This window comes from Oreochromis aureus, linkage group 1 (genome assembly GCF_013358895.1).
Source record: "Oreochromis aureus strain Israel breed Guangdong linkage group 1, ZZ_aureus, whole genome shotgun sequence".
NCBI classification, from domain to species: Eukaryota; Metazoa; Chordata; class Actinopteri; order Cichliformes; family Cichlidae; genus Oreochromis; species Oreochromis aureus.
Genome location: NC_052942.1, coordinates 339,094 through 359,529, shown reverse-complemented (window position 1 = coordinate 359,529; position 20,436 = coordinate 339,094). Strand labels below are relative to the sequence as shown.

General features: G+C 43.8%; 2 protein-coding genes across 2 annotated transcripts in view; one reads left to right on the top strand and one right to left on the bottom strand.

The window, feature by feature from the left end:
• The first annotated feature begins 566 nt into the window (after positions 1–566).
• On the top strand, positions 567–7,580 carry ndufs3 (NADH:ubiquinone oxidoreductase core subunit S3). Its single transcript, XM_031744962.2, has 7 exons — positions 567–713; positions 935–1,000; positions 4,536–4,633; positions 4,856–5,005; positions 6,878–7,003; positions 7,086–7,205; positions 7,293–7,580. The coding sequence occupies exons 1-7, from the start codon at positions 659–661 to the stop codon at positions 7,461–7,463; spliced, it is 786 nt and encodes a 261-aa protein (XP_031600822.1). The 5' UTR covers positions 567–658; the 3' UTR covers positions 7,464–7,580.
• Positions 7,581–10,584: 3,004 nt separating this feature from the next.
• Positions 10,585–20,436, bottom strand: part of c1qtnf4 (C1q and TNF related 4) — a 66,752-nt gene continuing 56,900 nt past the window's right edge. Inside the window, exons 2-3 of the mRNA XM_039615973.1 lie at positions 14,346–14,707; positions 10,585–13,283 (exon numbers count right to left, since the gene is read on the bottom strand). Of these exons, the coding sequence (XP_039471907.1) occupies positions 12,477–13,283; positions 14,346–14,707 (1,169 nt within the window). The 3' untranslated portion in view covers positions 10,585–12,476. The remainder of the gene's footprint in view (positions 13,284–14,345; positions 14,708–20,436) is intronic.

The window sequence follows — 20,436 nt, the reverse complement described above, 5'->3', positions numbered from 1 at the left end:
TTTACCAGTCTCACAAATCGTCTTCATAAACGTGGCAATTATTATATATAATATATTATATTATATGCCCAGTCTGGATCGCATTCCAGCATTTCGTAGGCTGGTTTGCCAACAAAATACAGCAAACATTACACACAGCAGCATAGCGCGATGATTTCTGTTCAGCGCCAATTAAGACGTATTAACTACCACAAAACACTTACCTTTGTGGAAATGCTTGGAGCAGACTAACATGTGAGGTGGAGTGTTTTCGAACGTTATATTAGGTCTTCTGATAGCGGCAATCCAGGCCATCCGTCGCCTCTTCGTGACTTCGGAGACATGGCTTGGACAATTTCTCTTCCACGCCGAACCGATAAAACCAATCGCATTTCCCGTCGACTTCACGCGGCTGTCGTTCGCCCGGCTTGTGCAGTTAATAATACAACAGCTTCTTGCCATTTTTTTGTTTCTTTTTATCGCTGTGTAACTGATTTCTATTGAAAGCCTGTGCCCGCTAGTACCTCTTGCCACTACTTACCAGAATCCTTTGCGGTTTTACCCCTGAATGACGTCACATTTTCAATCTCTGAGTGACATTTGTCTTCCCGTCCACGAGGGGGCGACTGGCCGCTAATAGTCAGCTCTCGAACCGAAGAGAAAACTTGAGAGAGCCAAGATGGCGGCGTCGTTGGTACGGTTTGTCCGCGGAGGTCTCGGAAGGAGCTTTAATAGTACGTTAACTATAAATTCATATACAGGCTGTAAATTGCAGTGATTCGTTTTAGCCTACGTCCGTTTGCATGCTACCAATACAGTGTCGTCTTCAGCTGTCAAATGCTCCGTGTTTGACCTTCGAGCTAGCTAATGCTACCTTTAGCCAGCTCTTGTGTAGCAGTGCGGATTCACTCGTCAGTACCTCTGTGATTGATCCTTTCTGTCTGTCCCTCCTCAGTTGCGAGGACGTCGTGTCTCCTGCAGCAGCAGACCAGACTGCAGGGCTCCAGCACCGAGACCAGACGTGAGTACACACTAACTCATCCTGCAGGGTAGTGTCGCTGAACCACCGAGCTGTTTGACTTTAGGACTAATAGCTGTCAAATGTTTGGGGACCCCAGACTTAGATAGGGATTAGGATTTGTTTTTACTCAACTAGTTAACAGGACGTTACTGTGGGAGTATGGAGCAGCAAATCATAGTTTGTACCTACGGACATGGTTGCAGTGACGGGTTGTTTTTGTCCCCGGGACTAAAATTACACAGCAACGTTTTACAGCTTAAAAAAATAAGATGCATTAAAAATATCCAGAGGATCCAAATATAGGTAACAGCACATGGAGTGGGGTCCATAACTAAAGCTGCTGTGTGATGTTATTTTGCTGATAACATTTGTCTGCTGACAGACACACAAAGCTCGACCTGTCAGATAAAGCACTACCTACATCAAATGAAAATTTAGTGTTTTCCCAACAGTAAAAGACTTTCATGACTTTTGTGCCCGTGTCAGATGAATGAGAAAAACCTCTCTGGTACACAAAGTTGGCAACAAAGAGGCGACCCTGTGTGTATGTAGCACAGCTGCTGGCTTAGTGTGCCGCTTCTTGAAGTCTGAGCTTTGGGCTGAAACATCTGTGTTGAATCCTCCTCAGGGAGGGGAGTCCCAGTAATGAAACTGAAACTAGACACCATGGTGACTAATGAAAAGTAGCATGAATCCATGAATCCAAGAGTCCAGACCTCAGAGGAAACTTGCAGGAACAAGTGCTGACCTACTGACATCAATTTTTTCAGTAACCTTGGGAGGCATCTACAGGTTGAGAAAGGCACACGCTCCTGACATCACAAGAAGCTCTATGGGTCATTGTCAGGTCGAACTGGGATAACAGGGTTTATGAAGATCGGCTGAACCGTTGGAGCTAGCTCGTGTGCTGCAGTCAGTAAGCAAAGAGACATTCTGAAATGAATGGACACGGTTCAGATGTTCAACTTTTCACTGAAAGGTTTTCGTTGATGAAATCTTTATTTTATATTCAAAATATTTTATTTGCTTGATTTTATTTAGTAAAGTTAGGAGCACCGTCATTGACCCTGAAGTTGCTGTTATATTAGCACTGATTCCCAAACTGTCCCTCACAGTGACTTTATTATTTCAACACTGGTATCGGATCAGCGATTGGTGTTGGCAGAAATTTAAACCCAGATATTGTAATTAGGGATGCTGACCTAAATTACTGGATCGGACATCGGCGAGAAATAAAAAATGTAATCCGATCCATTAAATATCAAAAAAACACCTCACAAAACTTGCGACACGGTGTAACTCGGCTCATAACCGTAGCAGGTCGGAGCAGTGTGCATCACGTGATAGAGCGGCTGTGTGTATTTGTAGCCTCGCTACCAAACCAGCATTTCATCTCCGAGGAAGTTATCCCAGAGAGAAGTAAAGCAAGGGTGTAAGTTCATCTCTGAATGTTTGTAAAGCATTCCTGCGTTAAGCTTAACCAATATATGGACCGACTGCCTCTCTCTCTCCCTCCCTCTGCTGCTACTTCAATCGTGAAACTGATCAATGATCAGCTGATCGGCTTTTCTGTCGCGAGTCCGTCTCTCTTCTTTGTTTTTGGCCCACTTTGCACCAGAAAGAGGAAACCAGCGGCTGAACAACAGCAGCACGTTTAAGCTTGATAAGCTGTTGTTAGAATTTATTTAATATTACTTTCTACACCAGGATCCTTTTCTATGTAGCTGACAGCTGGTAACTGTGCAGGGGCGGATCTAGCAAAGTTTAGCCAGGGGGGCCGATAGGGCATGAACAGGGAAAAGGGGGCACAAAGACATACTTTTCTTTCTTATTCTCATTTAAAATGTCTCGCTTTTAATAAATGATTATCTGAATCTTACACCCAAAGTTTTAATCTGATGTAAAATGTATAGAAGTCCATTACTGTATATAGTAACTGTTAAGTCTAATATACCCTAGTAAGCTATAGTACTTTTTCCTTTGGGAAGGTACCATCTGTGCAGTCTGCAATTCTGTTGAAGAAAGATGTTGAATCTATTTAATTATTCTTGAAAAATAATTGATTTCTGTGCATTTTTTTTTTTTACACACGCATTAAATTAAAGTTGATTACATCGATTAAGCATCATGAGGTGGAGGGTGGGGGGGTGGTTCCCTTTTTTTTTTTTTTTTGCTGGGAGTTTGCAACCCTATTAGTTAGGTTGCTTAATATTTCTGCTAAGTACTCTTTAAAATACCAGAATAGGGAGGATGGAGCAGGTTTAAGTTTATTAGATTGATCAGTGTTGCTGAACTATGAAATATTTTGGGTGCAGTGTATTTTTTACATACAGGTATAACAGAATAGCTTTAGTGTTGTTGTTTATTTAAACTTGAGTATGAACTTATACAAAATGCAGCAAGATATTAAAAAAACAGTTTTATTGATTAAAAAATTGTAATCAGATTGGAAAATCTGACTCAGTGTTTCCTTAACCCTTTAAAACCGGTCGGAGCGGGCACGCTCCGTTTTGCGTAACTATTTTTAAATCCCAGTAGCTCTGCAACCACGTAAGCTAGAGCAATAATTTTTTTGCATATGAAACCGGAGGAGTTGTACTTACATCTTATGTCATTAGCTTGTCCTAGGTCACGGTTTCCTTCCACATATAGCTTTGCAAAAACTGCATAAAAAGCACTTCCAGCAACAAAAACATAATATTCCAGAAACACGCTTTGCCGATCCGATCAGCTGTTCATAACACTTCCTACGTTGGAATAGACGTCAGCGTGAACTTTCCCATGTCCGCCATTACCTGCCCGAAACCGGAAGTGACGTCATTTTCGTGGAAATGTAGTTTTTTTACTATCAGAGCCTCAAAGCCTATACTGGTGTTTTTAAAAGTTATCTTTGACTTTATGACTTTCTGTGTCGTTTCTGGGATGCTTAGAACTCAAATTGCACTGCTGGAAATAGTTTATTTTGATGCATATGCTGCTTTTTTGCAAATTTGCATTATAATATTTATTTTCGTTTTTCCTGTAGCATATAAAAATTGGTGTATTTCAAAAATAAAACTATGAAGACACTCAAAATAAATTTCCTGTGGTGGGAAACTAGTTTGTGCAACTTTTTTGTATTTACAGTTTTGAGGGATAAGCCTCTTAAATTTCTCTAACTAGAAATATATGTTAAAAAAACAAAAACAATTTTCAATTTTTTTGTAGTTTATTGCACTTTTTTGCAATTTATGTAATTACTATGCACTTAATGCATACATATTATTAAAATTTGGGCTATAATGGTTGTATTGATGTATATCAACTTGAAATGCTCCCAAAATTGGCACTACAGCATATAAAAATATAATATAAGCTCTGGCGGACTTGGTTCTATGGTAGGTCTTAAAGGGTTAATGCTCAGGAGAGTCCTCAGAACATCAGCGAGACAATCGGTTTGGAAAACAAATGCATATTTGCGTCTGTGACTCTGGTCAAATGTTACACAGCCTGAAGCGTCTGTCGTGGTGAATTTTGTCTCCTCTGCTCTTTGTAGCCACTGTCAGGCCCAAGGATGCTGTTGCTCACAACCAGCTGGCAGCGTTTGGGGAGTATGTGGCAGAGATGATGCCCAAATATATTCAGCAGGTCCAGGTCAGTTCATATTCACATCACAGTGTGAGCACGTACACTCTTCTGTTGCAAATCCTGCTGCTGACCGAGACAGCACATTGATGGCTTTTCACAGTTATTGTGAAATCCAAACATAGACTGACTATGTTTGGATTTACTCTAAGGAAGAAGATGGATGGATGGATGTTTAGATTCAGAAACCTGCAGCAGAGCCTAAAAAACTGTTCATGTGTGTACGTGTAGGTGACCTGCTACAACGAGCTGGAGGTGATGATCCATCCTGATGGAGTCATCCCTGTGCTGACCTTCCTGAGGGACCACACCAATGCTCAGTTCAGGAACATGACTGACCTGACAGCTGTCGACATCCCGACACGGCAGAACCGTTTTGAGGTAGCGTCACACCACATGTATCATGATTGCCCCCCCCACACACACACATCTTTTGTTACCTTTTACTGTGTTTTAATTCAAGTAGAATCTTTCATTTTTTTAACTGAAAAAATGTGGAAAGAAAATATTTTTGAGGTGCAGCTTTGAAGATACATTTGTAACTCTGTGGCTTCCAAAGTGATGAAAATTAAATAGGCCAATGCTGACAAAATGGGAACCCAGTCAGACCCCGGGGCATCTTTTAATCACAATAAACTACATTTTTATTATTCCTTATTGATTTAACATCAATGTTTCTCTCTGGGCTGTGACTCTCAGATGAAGTAGAAGAAGTAAAGACTTAAACAGTCCCCATGTTTACGGCATTTTGACAATTAGCAAGTTGTGGACTAGTCAAAGTCTATAATTTTGGGGTTTATGAAAGTTTATTTCCTTAGAACATCAAAGTATTGATGTTTTCTTTGTACAGTGTAAATAAATAATTCAGTCCTGAGGGTGTGTGGGGGTGTGTGGGGGTGTGTGTGTGGGTGTGGGTGTGTGGGGGGGGCTGCTGCTGTTGCTGCTACAGAGATAAACTGGAACTGACTGAGCCGTGAGCTGCCTGAGGTTATTGCTAAGAGAGGCGAGGATTAAAGCAACATATCTGCAGGTGCATGCCTGTGTAGCCATGGTAACAAGAAAGTAGAACCCAGGGTTTACACATCTGCTCCTTAGCAGGTAACTATCAGTGCAGGTGAACAACAACACATAACATGTTAAACTGTGTCATTATTTGTTTAACAAAAATGTAGGCCAAGTCTACAATCAATGCTTTGATAGGAATTATGAGGGAAAGTAGAGCCTGGTGCTGGTAATCAATGCATTTGATTAATTGATCATCAGCATGGCCAGCCAAGGAGGAAGGATGAGCACTGATAAAGAAGCAATTATTTATGCTCATCAGTCCATTATTCGACAGTGAGAAAGAAAGAAGAATTATAAAAAAGTGGAAAGCAGAGACAAATAAGGTCAGAACGCTCCGGGAATCTGAAATAAACCCAAACGCTGCATCTCAACGTGTACAGGGCTCAGTTAGCATGCTCAATGATAAACCTGATGACAGCCTGGAAGCCTCTGTGAGAGGAACGTGGCAGCAGAGCTTCGGTGTGCACCGGTGTGTCTGAGCCAACCAGGAGATTTCTGCAGTGTTGCTCCTCATTTATCAACAGTGTGTCTGCACCAGTCTGTGCTTCCAGACGTTTCACAGCAATGTCTGTGATTTATCAACATTTGTTCCTGAATTAGTTTGTACTTCTTTAACAAATGCAGTAGTGCGTCTGACTGTGCATCCTAGAGCCTGGCTGCATTTGGACATTTTACCATGAGCCTTAAAAAATACTTCTACCACCACTTTCAATAATAATTATATTTATTATTGTTTTTTGGTCATTTTTAACAGTTTTCCAAAGCACCAAAAACCACATATAATAAACTTTTTCAGTTTAATATTAAATGTTCAGGCTCTAACCTTCATCCATCGAACCGTTTTCTTCCACTTATCTGGAGCCGGGTCGCAGGGGCGGCACCAGGAAGGCCTGTTTTGGAGCCACAGAACCTGGGCACCTTGAGTCATTTAGGGGCATCGCATGTATACTGAGGGCGTTCTAGAGTCAAATACGAGGCCATCTGTCTGAGAGCTAAAGTCTGGTTGACATTAGGTCATGTAACAGGATCACAGCACACCAACCACTTTGTAACAGAAGAGCTGAAAAGAATCCTTTCAAAGTCCAGACTCGGTCCAAGAGAAGGGCTGTGGTGGGACGTTAGGTAGTTTAATTTATGCATTGAGTGTGTACTGTAGTACTCTGGCTGACTGTGTGTGCTGGTTTACAGATTGTGTACAACCTGCTGTCGCTGCGCTACAACTCCCGTATCCGCGTCAAGACCTACACCGATGAGTTAACACCGATTGACTCCGCCGTCCCCGTCCACATGGCCGCCAACTGGTACGAGAGGGAGGTGAGTCGCCCGATGCACTTGTGAAACTCAGCAGCGGTTTATACTGACATTACAAACTGAGAGCAAAGCTGTATTACCACAGGTGTGGGACATGTTTGGAGTTTTCTTTGCCAACCATCCTGACCTGAGACGCATCCTGACAGACTATGGCTTCGAGGGTCACCCCTTCAGGAAGGACTTCCCTCTGTCGGGATACGTGGAGGTAAGTTCACTTTGAGTCCACTTTATTCAACTCCAGCAATGTGAGAGACGGGGAAGAATCTGACCCAAAGCATGCCTTCCTCTGCAGGTTCGTTATGACGATGAGTTGAAGCGTGTGGTGGCGGAGCCTGTGGAGCTGGCACAGGAGTTTCGGAAGTTTGATTTAAACACGCCCTGGGAGGTGTTCCCTGCCTACCGAGATCCCAAAGAGGATGCACCCAAGCTGGAGGCTGGCGAAAAGGCCCCTGAGAAGAAGTGACATCCTCTTCTTTAGCCTCCACATCTTCATCACCATGTTCTGTTTTTGTGTTATTCTGGGAGTCCAACCCCCCAACAATCCAGATATTTATGTAAATAAAGATACTAGTAAAACATCTGGAATATTGTGGCTTTTTTTTTCTTCCAGTTGATGCAAAAAGTACTTGAAAGGGTTTGACAGAGGGGTACAGACCTGTCGCTTCACCATAAACTGGGAAAATGTTTCAAAAAGTAAACCCAATGATGCACAAATTAAAAGCCTTATTTAGCTTAATTTTTCAAAATATGTGCTTAAAGAATTTACATTCATGTTGGAATCATGAGCAGAAGAATATCGACCTGGGGGGAACAAAAAGTAGGGGGAAAAAAACTAAGATGTTGGTGGCCAGTTGCTGACCTCAACTTTTGTGTTTTTTCACTGGTTTTGCATTCGATTGGACTCAGTGTCACTACAGGTCGCATGACAGGATAACTGGACCCTGCAGAGGTCGCACAGGCAGTCCAACTCCTACACCCAACGCTGCCTGGTTGCTCTTCAGACTGTTGAGGAGCTCAGCGATGCCCTGGCTCCGGTCTGGGAGGAATCACCCAGGACTCCATCGGTTGTCTCCTTAGGAGCATGTCCCAACATTGTCGGGCATGCATGCAAGCACATGGTGGGCCATACAAACTATTGACACTATTTGAGTTTCAGAATTGTTGTTTTGGCAACTAACCTGCTGTATTTCTTTCCCTTTGATTTTGAGAGTTTTCTTAAATGCCGCCCTGGGTAGGTAGAAAATGTTCACTTCTAACAAATGGCGCAGCATCCTTTTGTTTGTGACGTGTCCCTTACACGAGGGCATCCAGCATCAAATCTGTGCCGAATAAGGGGAAATAAAGGACCAGCCCGAAGTAACTAAACTGGGGGACGCTGTGTATTTCAGTTTTATGGGCCCCAAATAAACTGTGCCTACCGAGGCAGCAGCTTTACCAAGTTGATAAAAGAGAAAACTAACAAACTGTGAGTGAGTGAAAAATTCTGTCAGTTTGGTTAAAGTTGTGTTCAAATGTTTACCGAGGTTATGATGTTCATGTGACTGTGATTATAGTTTTAACCTTGCAGTGTCTGTTACGAACTTCATATAATACCCCCCCCCCCACCACCACCACCACTACATAGAACCGAAAAACTGAAACCAGACGTTTTAAACTATGACTAAAGTGAAAGCCAGTCATGAAACAAACTTTTAATCAGTGACCACTGAACTTTTCAAATGTCAAACGCTAAAATTAGCCTGCAGGTGGCGCTGCAGCACTGAATATAAAGCTGGAAATTCCTTCATCGCAGTCAGAATGACACTCAAACCTTTGTTTCTTTTTTATTTTGTCAAACATCTTCATTGAAGCATTCATTTTACAAATAAGAAATACTCGAAACACTTCAAAGAAAGAGTCAACGTGGGGCAGACTGCTACAGACAGGCTGTGGGTCAAACTGAGCTCTCTTTCCCCATAAGCAGGGTCACACTTTCAGTTTCAATCATACCGAGTTAAATGATGCTGTTCCAGAAAGTGAGCACATTTTGACCCATGTCTGTGCCACATATTTACTAATGCACAGTCTTCCATGGGGATTATCAGAAACAGAGAAGCACAGACCAGAAACATCCAACATATCGTCAGTTACTGTACAGATAAGTCACTAATCAAGAAAAGTACACAGCAGGCATCGACTGGGTCTGTGAAGCTGCTCAGCAATCGTGACAAAGTATCTTTTTCATGTATTTCACTTAAATGCATGCATCACATGAGTTTGGTGCAGGATTTCTGGACACCTTTGCAGACTGGTCATGGTTCTGAAAGCTGAACTGAGGCGTTCCACTTCTGTGCACTCCTCACTGAGGCTGAAACCACCAAGCGTTCGACTGTGACAGAATATATCTGCAATGAGCCATGCTCACAGTGTAATTTCATACTGTTTAAAAAAAGGCATATTATTCTGAATTTCTCAGAAGTGAGTGCGGCCCGTAAAGGACAGGAAATTGTGGATTAGTGAGGCTGTGAGTGTGGAGCCACCTGAAGCCGGAGACCAGCTGGTGCAAAATCATTTCTCCTGTGCCCAAAAGATGTGACAATGAAGCAAACACTTTTCTTTTTACTTTCCACTACTCTAACGCTGTCGGTTGGGAACATTTTCAGGTTTATCTCTTCAGGTTTTCATCATTTTAAAGCACAGCTTTCCACAGCTTGGTCCATTTGATGTGACTTCCTGCGGCTGCACACTCTCATTTCTGTCTCTTCCTTTGCCACGGAGTGTGTGGTTAGAAATTTCTGCACTTAATATTAGCCACTAATCACATTACTGCCAGATGAGGGATAGTCAGAATTCAGGGATACATGAAGGGTTGCATGCTTCTTATAATGCAGCTTGTATTTTTTTCTAATCAGTCCAAATGACTTTGCACCAGCCCACTGTTTATGTTTCTTTCCAATGAATCTTTCACCACTGCGGCGCTCCAAGGGCCGGTAAAACTGGCAGGACTGCAGCGAGTTAACGGGCATCTAGTTTATTAATAGCGTGCCTGTTTGGATTATTTTAGGAGTTACGTGTATTGGCTGCAACATTCACTGCCATTCAGCCTGCCAGCTGAAGCGTGGCTACCCACGCGATGATTACCCCTGCTGTGGTGCTTCAGTCTAAATGCATTACACTGGAGGAAGAGGAAGTGTTTATACACAAGAGTATGATACTGCTTTCCACTAGTTTCTTGAGCTAATTAATTTTTAATAGAGATTTTTCCGTGTGGCTCAGGATCGGCAGTTGTCCGAGATCTCTGATTCACTGGTTATGATGTGGACATCATAGATTGTCTTATTTAAATGTGAACTTCTCCACCCACAGCTTTACAAGCTTTACAAACTGTGTTGTGTTAAATGTCGTTTACTGTGAGAGTGAACTGTTCATTACCACCAAAATACTGATTAATGAAACTAATGTTGATTTGTTATTTTAGTCTTCAGGAAGCAAATTTGCATTTTTTTTAAAACACTGGTGTGTTTAGATCAGGGGTGTCCAACTCCAGGCCTCGAGGGCCACAACTGATTTAAATGGCTAAATGACCTCCTCAGCATGTCCTGAAGTTCTCCAGAGGCCTGGTAACAAACTAGTCATGTGATTCAGGTGTGCTGACCCAGGGTGAGATGTAAATCCTGCAGGACACCGGCCCTCGAGGCCTGGAGTTGGACACCACTGGTTTAGATCATTGGTTATATGAGAATCTCATTCCTGTGAATTTACAGCCAGTTAACTGTAATAAAAATGTAAATGTTCAGTAAAAGTGAAGTATGATTTCACATGTTGCCTTTCCAACACAGAAGGTGATTTCATAAAGTCAAGGTTCATCACAACTTGAACAGCATCATCGTTTCCCCTGTGGCGTGAAATTAAACAGACATGCATATTATAGCAGCCGGGAGAAGCAATTAAATTTTCCCCACAGTGGTTCTGAAGACATGAATTAAGCGCTGCTAGAATTAGAAATCAAATTAAGGTCCAGATCCCCTCAGGCTCAGAGGTGGCATGTGGTCAACAGTCGGATGGATATGGAGTCTGCACATTTCTACAGCTACGTCAGTTTGTTCCTGTCACGCTCTGCTCCTCCTGCGGCCGATATTTGGGCGAGAAACACCAAACTTTAAAAAAAAGACTCATTTTGACACAAAACACACAGATTTCATATCAATTTACATGCCTCTATAGACAAAGAAAGTAAAGACACTTTACAAGCAGAAACACCTTGGACGAGGGTAACAAATGCACTTGGAGGAATATTTTCCTCAAAAAAATGAAAAATTCAGTGATCATCTACCACAACTTTATGGCTCACTGCCTTGTCTACAGCTCAGACTGAAATGTGCATGCAGTCTGAATTTTCATTTTGCTCAATGTAATGGAATTAAGTACATCGCTTTGCAGTTTAATCCTTCCTTTATAATTCTGAAGTAGATTACACAGAACATTTACTGCACATTTATCAAAACATGCTTACAAGTTTCTCTTCAGAGCAAGAGCTTATGTTCAGAATGCTATCAAATATAAAGACTGTACAAGGACGATGTACTGTGGTACGCACTGGCCAACTGTCAACATTGAATAATCATTTTTATAACACTTTAACTAAAGTCGCCTCATTTAATCACTTAATTTTGCACTGTAGTTGGCAAGTAACATATGTGTTTATCTGTCAGCAACTTAAAATCATCAAGCAGCAACGAGCAGCAGCCTCAGCTAAAAAAAGAAGCTAACAAAGCCAAATCTATGAGCCACTTGGGCCTGACAACAGAAACAACTCAGTTTCAGTGCAGCAGAAATACGCAGGTGTAGAGTTGGGTTCAATTTTTTTCTTTGTCATTATAGCGAGTCTTTTGGGGCGTTTTCATTGCCTAAAAAATAACTTGCTGTGTTTATTGCACCGCCTTGGATTCAGTGTTTGTGAGTGACTTTCTAACAGTTGGCATTAATTATCAGGTATCTGTGACTGCACATGCAGCTCGCTAACCTATGTTTGCTGCCTAACTTGCAAGTTAGCTTGCTAGCATTCCACCTTAGCAGTCCACCGTCTTGTCCAAGTATCCATCCAATCATATAATAATTATTAACAGTATATCACAGAGCATTTCTGAATCTCACTCTGAGTGGGTTTGAGCTGTATAAAAGACATGGACGCTAACTGATGAGCTAACACAGGAGTGAGTGGGTGATAACCACTGAACTTTCATTAAAGAGTTAAATATTCGCATCGGCTAAAGTCATATCCTGGGAAGCCACTGGCTGAACATTGATTTTGTTGTAAGCGCTGCACTCAGTCCGAGTCCCTGTGACTTTGTGAAGGAATTCATATGAAGCAGAAAGACAGCCACAAACCAGCATTCATTTGGAGTACGGCTCCCCAGTACCTCCAGTGAAATCTGAGACTTTTCCATCTTGCATGAATTCCTCCAGAAATGTTCGGTGCCTATCCAAGGTGCTGCAGCTAGGGTTTCTTGTCTGCATATGATTGGCTGGTGGCAGTATTGGTGGTGGCGGCAGCAGGAAATTGTGGGTATACCAGGAAGCCGGTAAAAGTGATGTACTTAGCGTGGTTGCTGTAGGCGCCGAATCCATCTCTCTGGTGGGAGTAGAGCCAGACTGTGTCCCCTGGTTTCAGTGACAGCATCAAACTCTGGCTTTGCAGAGCTTTCTCACCTTGGCTATCGTCATAGATCATCGCTTGCACTTCCAGGCGGTTCTTCATCAGTTTGACGGACAGTGTCTTCTGTGGCATCTTGCCCACGTTGAAGGAGAAGTAGTACGCCCCGGGAATGCGGCAGGTGAACACTCCCTCCGTCACGTTGAAGTCTTCCCCTATGTTAACAAATGCAGTGTCGAAGCTCACCGGCTGGTGTTGCGGCATGCCCAGTTGGTTCACGCCCACAATGCTTTGGGTGCGCCCCACCGAGAAAGCAGATCTCTGGTCATCCTCTTCGTCCTCCTCCTCCTCTTCTTCCTCTTTCATTTGCAGCTCCTTCTCCCCATCCGTCATTCCAGGTCTGACATGATCCGTGGCCTGGTTGTCGCTCGGCAGTGGGATGTTGTCTTGCAGTGGCTGCTCGGAGTCGCCGTGCTGCTGGTGGTGAAGGTGGTGCGTTTGGTAGCCGTAGACATCAGGGTACACAAGGTAACCGTTGAAGGTGGTGTAGTGTCCGGTGTTGCTGTACAGCGCGTAGCGAGGGTCGCCATGGAGACGGAGCCAGACAGTGTCCCCAAACTCCAGCTGCAGCATAACACTCTGGCTCTGCACCTGAGGAATGACGCAGACTTTGTTATCCTGGTGTAGTCATACCGAGGCCTGTTTCACATCAACAACAAACACATGATCCTGTCACACAGCCTTTCATTGGACGGAATAATCCGCTCTGATCTGATCTCATTCCCATCCCCACACAAACACACCCTCTGTGAGTGCTCTGATGTGATAAAAGAGCGCTGTAAATATCTCCTTTGGGAGAAAAAATACATATCGAGAGAGATTGTTTCAATCAATAATAAGATGCCTCTATAAAGTACTAGAGCCTGGTTAAAGGTTATTGATGTTCCATATTTTGGGAAATATGTTAACTTGATTAGATTAGAAGCTTTTGCATTTTTTTAATGTGCATGAAATGCAATGATCTGCTGGAAAACCTCTGGGTCCTGACATTCATGTGCATGCCACTGGGATATACCAGAAGGTGTGCATGGCTTCACCCAGTAGGAGAGCGTGCCTTCAGGACATCTGAGGCACATGACACAGAGCTAGAGACCCTGATCCAGTCTTCTTGATTCTGACTGAGCACTAAAAAACACAACAGATTCATGCTGGGGGATCTTAGCCCAGGACACTTTCAGTACAATTCTCAGTGTCCGGAATTTCACTTCACAAAGCAAAGTCCCAGTGCCCGACAGATCAGGATACACTTGGAGCTCCTTTGACCGTGTCCTAGTGGGCCAGCTGTGTGTATAAGCACAATGTAAGGTAGATTATTTAATGTTGTGGCCAAAGTACTAACAATGGAGCTGGAGGTCACTTCCATAAAAACCTGAAGAAGGCTCCAAAGTTAAAAAAAACAGTCACTTTATTATAATAAGCAGAGGTGCATTAGGGCTTGGTGCATTTCTGCTCAGTCATTGACAAGAGAGAGATAAGGGAATAAAAGTTTAGGTCAGTCTCAGCCTCCAAGTGTAGTAATCCTAACCAGTAATTAGTGGACAGAAGTTGATGGACACCTGCTGAACATGTAAAGCAGTACTGGATGATAAGATTTGCCCGCTAGCAGCTTTCTGTACATAAAAACATAAATAAGATTGAAGCTCTGAAGCGTACCTTCCTCTCCTCCCCTGCATTTTCTTCATACACAATGGCCTGCACCTCATTCCTGTTTTTCATCAGCATCACAGACAGGTCCTTATGTGGAAACTTTCCCACGGTGAAGGAAAAGTAGTAGGCTCCGGGGATACGACAGCGGAACAGACCTGACTTGGCATCAAAGTCCCCACCGATGTTGACGTAAACAGAGTCAAAGGTCACCGTCATCTTCGGCCCACCTTCCATGCTGCTGGTGCGAGCGACTGAGAAAGCTGAGCGCAGCTCTACATCATCAAGCAGACGGGCAAAACCCCACGCACTGCCCACGCGATTCAGGCACAGCAGACCAATCAACAGGCCGGCTGGGAGCAGCATCTTATCTGTAGAAAGTAAGAAAGAAGGGACACGTTTACATCACGCACAGGTTTGTAAAGTTTCAGTCACACATCTCAGAGTTTCAGTCCTGGCTGCGGTTTTTGTAGCAGTCTCTCATAGAAAGGTTTCCATGGATGTATAATCAATACGTGACAGGGAAGTTAGGATATGGAATTTCCCTTGCTGCCTTGTCTTACTCCATGATTCTGAGTGGGATTTAATAAATAACCCTGTTGTGTTCAACCTGCTCGAACAGCACATCAGCTCCAGCTGCCTGAAGCCTTGCGTTCATTAATCTTGCTGCTTAGTGGCTGCAACGTTTGTAACGGTTGTTTCATTCATTTCCACAGCGTCGTATTCGTCCCCTTCACATGATTTGATACACCAACGCTCATCGTGAACTAGCACATGGAGATAAACCAGAACCCATTTCTGTGGAGAAGAGTTGGACAAGTTTTTTTTCTGTCGATGGTTTCTTAATCATCACCGTGGCAACACAGTAATGTGGTGGATAACGCCATTGCCTCACACCTGAAAGTGTTTGCCTCCTACCTGTGTGAGTTCTCTCTCCATCACTCATTTCAGAGACACGTAGTTGGTAGGGTTCAGATAATTGTTGATTCTAAACTGCCCAAAGATATGAACACACACACACACACGCACAGACACGCACGCGCGCACACACACACGCACACAGACAGACACACGCGCGCACCCCCCCCCCCTGTAAATGGACGGATGCTGCTTGCGTGCTGTCTCAGCCTTGCTGTGCTGCTGTCACTGCCCTTGAGACAGTCAATGACCTCCTGGATGTATCTGAGCTGCTCTCGCTGAGTCAGTGTTGTCGGCACACTTGAACCAGCAAAAACGTCCTGAAATTCAGCACCAACTCAAAACATCACCTGACAAAAATGTCCATTGTAGAGAATTATGGACAATAATAAATTACTGAGCTCCAACTATTAAGCAAAGGCCATTTACTGCATATGAAAGATAACATTGCTCCATCAAGCTGAGCTTTTTGTCCACTGCCATCTAGATTAGTTTTACGACCAAGCTGGCCTGTCTTGGCCTCTCATCCCTCCTTGGCTTAACTCTGCAGCAAGCGTCGACACCAAGTTGCCAGGTTCCCAGCCACTCATCCCTGCTTTGCAAAATTCTGCAGGAAACATCGGCACCGGGTTGCCAGGCTCTCAGCCACTCATCCCTCCTTCGCAAATTCTGCCGTTAACCTTGTCGCTACTCGATCCGTACCGGAAACCTGATCGGTACCCCGCATGCGCAAATCTTACGTCACTTCCTCTCTTTGCCAGCATTGCGACATTCAATATATTTGAATGGTACAGTTAGCGCCCAGTTAGCTCCTAGCATTTCTCAACAGCTCTGCCTCCTTTTCGACTACCGGGACATTTAAACAATGGATAATCCGTATACAAACAAATTCATGCTTTTCTCCTCAACAGACAGCGTCCCCCGATTGAACAAAAGCTCCGTAAAATAATAAGAATGGCGCCTAATTACAGACTTAATAATACAGACTTTGTAATAGGTCACGTGAAGATTCATCAGCCAGATTAAGTGTTTACTGACAATTGACAGTGATAGCGGACATCATCATCACTATTCCAATCAATCCTCTCCACACAGACAAGCATAAACACACTCGACTATCGCTAAATCAAATTTAACACGCATTTGAAATGACGCTAATTCAGTTTATAACAGGGTTCATTCGCTCCGTCAGCAGGTGGCGGTATCCTCGTACACTGGGGAGTAAACTGCTATTAAACGAACAGAAGAAGAAGAAAACATCTGCACATGCGCGGTACGGATCGGGTAGACCCGATTTGTACTGTCGCTACCCGATCCGTACCGGAAACCCGATCGGTACCCCGCATGCGCAAATCTTACGTCACTTCCTCTCTTTGCCAGCATTGCGGCATTCAATATATTTGAATGATACAGTTAGCGCCCAGTTAGCTCCTAGCATTTCTCAACAGCTCTGCCTCCTTTTCGACTACCGGGACATTTAAACAATGGATAATCCGTATACAAACAAATTCATGCTTTTCTCCTCAACAGACAGCGTCCCCCGATTGAACAAAAGCTCCGTAAAATAATAAGAATGGCGCCTAATTACAGACTTAATAATACAGACTTTGTAATATGTCACGTGAAGATTCATCAGCCAGATTAAGTGTTTACTGACAATTGACAGTGATAGCGGACATCATCATCACTATTCCAATCAATCCTCTCCACACAGACAAGCATAAACACACTTGACTATCGCTAAATCAAATTTAACACGCATTTGAAATGACGCTAATTCAGTTTATAACAGGGTTCATTCGCTCGGGTCAGCAGGTGGCGGTATCCTCGTACACTGGGGAGTAAACTGCCATTAAACGAACAGAAGAAGAAGAAAACATCTGCACATGCGCTGCACGGATCGGGTAGACCCGATTTGTACGGTCGGACTGTGCACATGCGCAGTAAGGATCGGGGAGTCCTGATCCGTAACTATCTTTTTATTTTCGTTTTTTTGTCTACATTGTACTGAAATGCTTCATTATTGCAAACATTTTAAGATATAGTTATTATTCTTAACATCTTAACAGATACTCTGACCCGTAACTATCGTGAAACGCTTCGACCGAAGTAGACACCTTTTGCACATGCGGGTACCGATCGGGTTTCCGTACAGATCGGGTAGTGACATGTACGGTCGGACTGTGCACATGCGCAGTAAGGATCGGGAGTCCTGATCCGTAACTATCTTTTTTTTTTTCGTTTTTGTCTACATTGTACTGAAATGCTTCATTATTGCAAACATTTGAAGATATACTTATTATTCTTAACATCTTAACAGATACTCTGACCCGTAACTATCGTAAAACGCTTCGACCGGAAGTAGACACCTTTCGCGCATGCGGGGTACCGATCGGGTTTCCGGTACAGATCGGGTAGTGACAAACCTCAGCACCGAGTTGCCAGGTCTCCAGCCTCTCATCCCTCCTCTGCTAAACTCTGCAGCAAGCGTCGGCACCAAGTTGACAGGTTTCAGCCACTCATCCCTCCTTCGCAAAATTCTGCAGCAAACATTGGCACCGGTGTTCTGGGAATCCATCCTACCCGACAAAACATCCTACCCAATGTTTCTGCGCAGACGCCGCGCATGCGCACAAAACCAACGCCGAATTAACTTCTTTTTCTCTCACCCATCCGGAATACTTCTTAAGGTTATGGTTATGGTTAGGGTTATGGTTAGGGGTTGGGTTAGGTTTAGTCGCATGTCACCGTCAAATTATAATACGGGTAGGACGTTTTGTCGGAGTAGGATGGTTTCTCAGAACACCGGGTTGCCAGGTTCTCAGCCACTCCTTACTCCTTGAAAAATTTTGCAGCAAACCTAGGCACCGAGTTGCCAGGTTCCTTTATCCCTCATTCGCAAAAGCAGCAGCAGCTTTTTACCATTGGGTTGGCAGTTCCCTGCATAGACAAAAAAAAAGAAAAAAGCACGAGTTGCCAGTTCTCCATCCCTCCGTAGCAACTGCAGCATGCTTCAGCACCGAGTTGCCAGGTTCCCAGCCTCTCATCCCTCTTCGGCTGAACTCTGCAGCAAACCTTGGCACTGGGTTGCCAGGTTCCTTTATCCCTCATTCGCAACATCAACAGCATCAGCAAGCTTTTTTGCCATAGGGTTGCCAGTTCCCAGTGTAGACAAATAAATGCAGCATCTAGCCTCCCTACTACTGTCCTGCCAGTTTCTTTGCATCCATCATGGCAAGAAGCAGCATGAATCCTTCTAGCTCCGATACCAAGTTGTCATTTCTCATTTGCAAAACGGCCAGTTTTTCTACATGGGGGGGGACAAAAAAAAAAAAAAGGCACTGGGTTGCCAGGTTTTTCCTTTATCCCGACAAGCAGTCGCAAGCCTTCTACCCACGCCTTGCCAGTTTCCCTTCCCTCTGTCCATCCTTCGCAAAATTTAGCAACATGCTTTCGTGGCACCAGGATGCTAGGTCCTTCCCCCATATCCATTCGCACCAGCAAGCTTTTCTACAAACGAGTCGCCAGTTTCTCTTTCCCGTTGTTCTGACAAACCATCCTACTTTGGCAAAACGTCCTACCGTAAGTAGTTTATGCACATTTCTGCTGTCACAGAGTAATTCCAGCACTAATTTAAGTAGGTATGACGGTTTGCCACGTAACTTTGCCCATCAGAGTATACTTGTAGCTCATATGCATACAGCCAGGATGGTTTGCCACTTCATTTTACCCGTTAAAGTATGCTTGTAGGTAACATTCACAAAGGTAGCATGGTTTACCACTTAATTTTACCCGTCAGAGTATGTTTGTAGCTCTTATTAACAAAGGTAGGATGATTTGCCACTGAATTTGAGCTGTTAAAGTATGCTTCTAGGTCATATTCACAAAGGTAGGATGGTTCGCCACTTAAATGTAGCTATTAAAGTATGCTTGTAGCTCAGATTAACAAAAGTAGGATGATTTGCCACTAAATTTTAGCAGTTTAAGTATGCTTGTAGGTGACATTCACAAAGGTAGGATGGTTTGGCAGCTAATTTTACCGGTCAGAGTATTTTTCTAGCTAATATTCACAAAGGTAGGACGGGTTGCCACTGAATTTCGTGTTGTGCGCATGCGCAGAAACAACGGGTAGGATGGTTTGCCAGGTAGGATGGATTCCCAGAACACCGTATCCCATATTGGCAAAATGCAGCAGCATGCTTTGGCACCGGGATGCTAGGTTCTCTTCCTCTATCACTCCTATGCTAATACAGTAGCAAGCTAGGTTCTACTAGGCTTCTCTTTCTCCATGCCCCTATGCAATACAGTAGCAAGTGTTGGCACCGGGATGCCAGCCTTTCTTTCTCTATCCCTCCTATGCAAATACAGTAGTGAGCCTTGGCACCGAGTTGCCTGGTTCTTCTTTATCCCTCATTCGCATACTCAGCAGCAAGCTTTCTAATATAGAGTTGCCAGTTTCTCTGAATTTATCACAGCAAAAGCAGCAGTGAATCCTTCTACCGCAGGGACGCCAGCTTCTCCGCATCTAGCCCTCATACGCTAAGCAGCAGATGTTCCTTTCAGCACCAAAACGCCAGGTTCTCTGTCTCTATTCCTTATTTGCAAATGCAGAAAACGTTCTTTGCACTGAGATGCCAGGTTCCGTTCCATAAGCAGCTTACCCTTCCATTACTGGATTGGCAATCAATCACTCGCAAAAAACCCAAAACATTACTTTCACCAGGATGCCAGTTTCTCCATTTCGTCCAGTCTTTCACAAGATGTAGCAGCAAACTGTTCCGGCACTGAGATGCCAGTTTCTCTGCCATCCTTCCTGCCTTCGCAAAGCACTGACATACCTTCGTGGCACTGGGATGCCAGATTCTGTCCTCTATCACTCCTTTTAAGACATCCAAACTGCACCATGTGCATAATTCTCCATGGCATCCATTCACTTCTCACGTGCTTTCACGAGCAATATCTAGCATCCACCCTCGACACAATCATTCGAGACCGCTCTCTGAGCCGACTTACGGTTCCGACTACGTCTAAACAGCTCATCATCTCCCACGAAGTTCAGTGGACTCGCCCTCTGCTCTCTGACGATTTTGGGGGGTTATTATTATAGAAGACGACTTTCCTCTAATCAGTCTTTCCATTTATCAACCCTTCCCAAGCTGCCACCGTCACTTCTGTTCATTGC